The following is a 5,617-nucleotide window of genomic DNA, read 5'->3' as shown; positions in this document are numbered from 1 at the left end:
CGTGTGTCTTAAAGCCAAACAAAAAACCCCAGAAGACTTTATATTATCGACTCGCAGAACATTAATAGATTAAGAGTTGGTCCACCCAGAACGCTCTTATCCCATTAGAGGAACTGAGGGAAAGAAGGGGTACATTTCCTTTTAGATGCTTGGCACTACTTACAACTCAGTAACTTCCTTCGGGAACATATTAGTCTAATTAGGCCACTTGGGTCTTTAACTTTTTTAGAAAAATTATGTGACTCTAGGTCCCTCCCTAGTCGCTCTCTATCTCTTATCTATAAAATGTTATTGAAAATAAGTAGGGCTGTTACTGATTAAAATTTTCGTGTTCGATTAATCGAAATTCTTTTTATTCGATTAATCGATTATTTTGATTAATTATAACGCACATACAGATCCAACTACATTGGCCTATACACATACAGCACAGCAATGAAGTAATAACATGAACTAGGATCACACTAATCCAGCACGTTATTCATCTCACGTGCCCCACTCAATATGGCCGCCGCTCGAGAGGGGCAACTCAGAATAATAACGTGCTGGATTAGTGTGATCCTAGTTCATTGTATTACTTCATTGCTGTGCTGTATGTGTATAGGCCATTGCTGTGCTGTATGTGTATAGGTCATTGCTGTGCTGTATGTGTATAGGTCATTGCTGTGCTGTATGTGTATAGGTCATTGCTGTGCTGTATGTGCAAAGGTCATTGCTGTGTGTATAGGCCAATGCCTTGGCTGGCGCTCGTGCAGAAAGTTTCAAAAACATTTTAATCGATCAAAAAGATTAACAATTAATCGTTAATTTGCACAGCCCTAAAAATAAGCTTAAGAGGTTCTTTGTACTTTATGAGAGAATGGGAGAGGGACATTGGGGTGACTTTTTTCGGACGTACAGAAGGGCCAAATACTAGCCCGGACCCATAACTCCTCTATAGATTCCAGAGTTCAAGAAACCAATTATAAGGTGCTTGCCAGGTGGTATCGGGTTCCATATTCTTTAGGGAAAATTTATCAAAATGTCTCTCCTCTATGTTGGAGGAACTGTGGGTTACAGGGGACATATTTACATGTGTGGTGGGAATGTCCTAAGCTGAAACCTTTTTGGCAAGATGTTAGAGAACAAATACAGACCATTCTGGGTGAGACGTTTTCTCCGGAGGTCTTTTTGCTGCATTTGATGCCGGTGTCAAAGGCTATATACAAAGCTACAGTTTTGCCTCATCTTCCAAATGCAGCAAAGAGGTTAATACCGGGATTTTGGAAGAGCCAAAAGGTACCTACAAGATCAGATTGGCTAAGGCAGGTTAATTGTATCATGGAATCTGAAAAGTGGATAGCAATGGGTAGAGGGAATCATGAGGCGTTCCTCAGTAAATGGGATATTTGGATTGATTATAGCTCGATGAACCTTTAGGGTGGGAACTTTGGGGGAGGGTTTTGGAATATGGAAATATGTTTTTTTTATTTATTTTTTGGTTGAGGCTTTTTGCTGGATTCATGTCTACCTATGGAGTCTATATATTTGTTATGTGATATTGGTCATTCAGGAAATTCTCTTTTTCTTACGTTTTGTTTGTATGGACATGTATATGTTTTTGAATTTATAAAGATATAATTATAAATAAAGATTTAAAAAAAAATAGAGTTGGTCCACCCAAAGGTGATAGTTCAGTTATTGATGGGCCAAGTCGCTTGTTCACTTTTTATATCTCTTGGTAACCCCTCCCCCACCATGGTTTCCAGGTCTATTCCCACTCAATGAAGAGTATTGGGTGTTCCCGCCCCTCCGGCTGCATTCTATATGGTATCAAATAGAACTCCTTCGGGGAGCAGTAACCTGGTAATGGTCATGGCATATGTGTGACCTGAGCTTCCGAGACCAGAGTCCCAGGATTCAGTCCTTTAACAGTTTCCGATTATGTGATCACTTTGATTGGCTGTTACAGTGATCATGTGATCAGGAGCCCTTCCTGTCCACTCCCTATCCTAAACAGTGTCCAGGTGCTCTTAGTGACAGCGCAGTCACATTGCTGGGGGGGGGCATTGAGTGAGCGTGCTCGACCTGACTGTACTCCTATATGTGGAAGCTGGGAGTTAAAGGCCCCTGCCATGCTGCCCTAGTTATGTGTACCGCCAGCATCAAGGGGTTAAATAATATATATGTGGTATCCTTTGAATATTGTATTGTGATAGGGAAGACTGGTGAATAAAATGGTGTTACTCCAGGACATGACTTCCTTAGCTGCAGCGGGTCCAGCCCTTGTCATCGGAAGGTTGGAGATAGAGATGTCTTGCCACCAGGATTGCATTATTGACACCTGAGGCCGAGCAAACCCAATACGCTTGTGAGGGGCGGTCTGGTTGGTACTTTGGTTCCAGGGCTGGTGGACTTCCGTATTATCGGTAGTACAGCCGGCCCGCTGTCAGACCTCAGCCACCTATAGTCCATTTTCTGGAGGATAGGCATCTCCGGCTGTCCCATTGTTTTCAGTAGAAGTATTTCTCTACACTGCAATGAATGTATTTGTGAGTAGAGAACTCAATAAAGTCCGGCTCCTTTGACCATTAATAGCCATTCTGACCTTCTATGTGTCCATCTTGTGTTGCAGGTATCTCCTACAGTACCAGGAACCCATCCCCTGTGAGCAGCTGGTGACGGCCCTGTGTGACATCAAACAAGCTTACACACAGTTTGGAGGTAATGGCGACCAGTGTTCTGGCAAATGTGGACGCATCCTTTTAGTTGATATACACTGAGTGGCCAGATTATTATGACCACCTGACGTTTGTATGAGTAAAAAACGGTATTGAGAGCGCTACTACTGTACTAGGCATGGAGGGAAACTCACGTTTAGGAAGTCATCTGTGGGAGGAAATCCCGTGCGGACCCTGGGTGAGTGCAGACCTGAGGAGTCCAGTGGTCTGGTGGGTGCACTGTCTGCGAGGGCGTGGGCTGTGGCGGCAGGACAGCTGTCTCTTGCATGGACTCAGCTGGGTCGTTGCAGCCGAGGGCACTGTGTGTCAGAGGTGTTGTAAGCGGTCAGCTCAGTCGGCTCGCGGAGCGGTGGTTCGGGCAGACACGAACGCCGGCGGGAATGACGGGAGGGTCAAAGGGCACTGAAGGCAGTGTATGCTACGCGCTTCGAGGCGGGGCCTCTTTGTCAAGCTGTAAACAGCCGGGGTGAATAGAATTGTGGGGAGGCACTGGGGTTTAAAAATGAAAGCTGGGCGGAGTTGCCACCTGACTTTTGTAGGCAAATTAGCTATAATTTGGCGCTGAAGTTGCTAGAGGGCCAGACCATTATAAATAGGGAAGCGGGTCGGTTACCACGACAGTAGAAGTGATTTGTTTCTGAAGATACGGGGAAACAACGCGATGTAACAGCCTTTGAACGCGGGATGATTGTTGGCGCTCGGAGCCACGGAGCGAGTATCAGCAAAACAGCAGAATTCGTTACATGTTCAAGAGCAGCTCATTGTTAAAGTGTTTAAAGACCAGACTGTCAGCCGAAAATCTGGGTCTGAACATTGTGGCCGTCAGCGACTAGTCAATGTTAGGGCCTCGTCGTGGGATGCCAGCGAGGAGTGAGTGGCTACCTGTACTGCTTCCCACCCAACCGAATGACAGCATTAGCTTCCTCTCTCTCCTGGCTCTCTCTCCTGGCTCTCTCTCCTGGCTCTCTCTCCTGGCTCTCTCTCCTGGCTCTCTCTCCTGGCTCTCTCTCCTGGCTCTCTCTCTCTCTCTCCTGGCTCTCTCTCTCTAAAGTCGCTGCTCTCATGCTGACGGCCTCTGCCTTCATGTGTCAGACGCAGCAGACGAGGGAGGGGCTAAACAGACCGTAGGAGGGTTCTCAGGCTAGTGAGCCGACTTGCAATCGTGATCTACCAGCATCAGCTTTGTGAGCTACTGATAGATCACCATCTACCTAATGGGTACCCCTGGTCTAGATCCTTGGTTCTCAACTGGTGGGTCGTGACCCAAAAGTGGGTCGCCGTGTGCCTTCCTCAGCCTCCCCCTTTTGCAGCACTCCCGGTTCTTGAACCAAACAGCCATTCCAAATATGCTGCCCGGTGCCGAGTGTCAGCTTGAGGTGGGATGGGGCTATGGCCGTGAGGAAGCTCAATCCATACCTGCATTGCTTACAGCTCCCTCACGTGTCCTGTAGAGGAGCCTGGACCGGAGTGATGTAACATTCTGGCTCCCGGAACCTCTGCAGGGCGCACATGGGGAGCTGTACAAGCATTGCACATATGGATGGAGCTCCGTCACAGCACAACAGCCCACACTGGACCCCAGGCTAAGGAGCCACTCCAGTTCTTGTGCGTTATGGAGACTGGGTGGATCTTTTGAATGGTACCCCAAACGCACCTCCCACCCACAGTTTGATTGCCTGAATGGAACGCACGGTACTGCAATGCCGTGCGTTCCATTGCAGTGCGACTGGGGTCGCAACTTAACGACCAAGGACAAATGTGGGTCCTGAGGTCACAGAGGTTGAGAACCCCTGCTCTAGATGATCTCACACTTCCGATGTCCAGCTATGAGGCTACAGAGCCGGAGTGCCCGGGCACAGGAAGCCCATTGCTATTTATCAGGAGGAATTCCAGAAGGAAGATTTGTCAGGGTGACGCCGGAGCACAATTATCATTTGTAAATGTTCCGTATAACAGAGCAAATCTTTACTTTTGGAGTTCAAGTCCTCATAGAAAATCCTGAATCCTGATTGGGTGGTCACTGCTGCTTGTTGGAACTCGCTTCCTGCGTTACCTTTTTTCCTTTCTGCTTTACAGGCAAGCGGCCATTCGGTGTCTCGTTGCTGTACATCGGCTGGGACAAGCACTATGGCTTCCAGCTGTATCAGAGCGACCCCAGCGGCAACTATGGCGGCTGGAAAGCTACATGTATCGGGAACAACAGTGCGGTACGCATGCTCATGAGCCACTGTGAGGGCCACATATAATGGAAGGTTTAGAGGCTTCTATCAGTAACTGATGTTTTGTTTGTCCGCAGGCGGCTGTGTCCATGTTGAAACAGGACTTCAAGGAGGGTGACATGACCCTAAAGTCTGCCCTGGCGTTAGCTGTCAAAGTACTTAACAAGACCATGGATGTCAGCAAGCTGTCCGCTGAGAAAGGTGACCATGACGCAGGTTTTGCTTTTACAATCCCAGCCCCTAGTCAAGCTCCGCCTCTCCTGGACAAGCTAGCCTTGCCCACTGTCACCCGGGCATGAAATGCCAGCGCCTCTACTGCCCTGTACAGCTCTGGTATTCACTGCAGGTGAATGAGGGGGTGTCAATTAGACTTCGAGGTGCTGTGTACATGCTGGGTCTAGGATTTGAGGAGCTTCACAACGACGCAGGAGACCTTAGACACTATGTAGTAGGGATGCACCCATACTAGTATCAGTACTGATGCAGAGTATTTGGGCGACTACTTGTAACTGACCCTAGTATGTGAGATGGGGACCTTAGATTGTAAGCTCCTTGAAGGCGGGGACTGATTTGACTGTGCACTGTGTAAAGCATGATATAAATACCTGTAATAAGTAATGAAACCCACATGTTGACATTGATACAGCAGGTGGGGGGTACAGCAGGTGGGGGGTACAA

The 5,617-nt window shown here is 47.7% G+C and overlaps 1 protein-coding gene across 1 annotated transcript in view; it reads left to right on the top strand.

Moving 5' to 3' along the window:
• Positions 1-5,617, top strand: part of PSMA4 (proteasome subunit alpha 4) — a 14,086-nt gene that overhangs the window by 6,580 nt on the left and 1,889 nt on the right. The window contains exons 6-8 of the mRNA XM_018573830.1: positions 2,611-2,703; positions 4,797-4,927; positions 5,017-5,140. Coding sequence (XP_018429332.1) covers positions 2,611-2,703; positions 4,797-4,927; positions 5,017-5,140 — 348 coding nt within the window. The remainder of the gene's footprint in view (positions 1-2,610; positions 2,704-4,796; positions 4,928-5,016; positions 5,141-5,617) is intronic.

The sequence above is a fragment of the Nanorana parkeri genome, unplaced genomic scaffold, assembly GCF_000935625.1.
Source record: "Nanorana parkeri isolate BGI_ZX_2015 unplaced genomic scaffold, ASM93562v1 scaffold2558, whole genome shotgun sequence".
Taxonomy (NCBI): domain Eukaryota; kingdom Metazoa; phylum Chordata; class Amphibia; order Anura; family Dicroglossidae; genus Nanorana; species Nanorana parkeri.
This window is presented reverse-complemented; position numbering and strand designations above follow the sequence as displayed.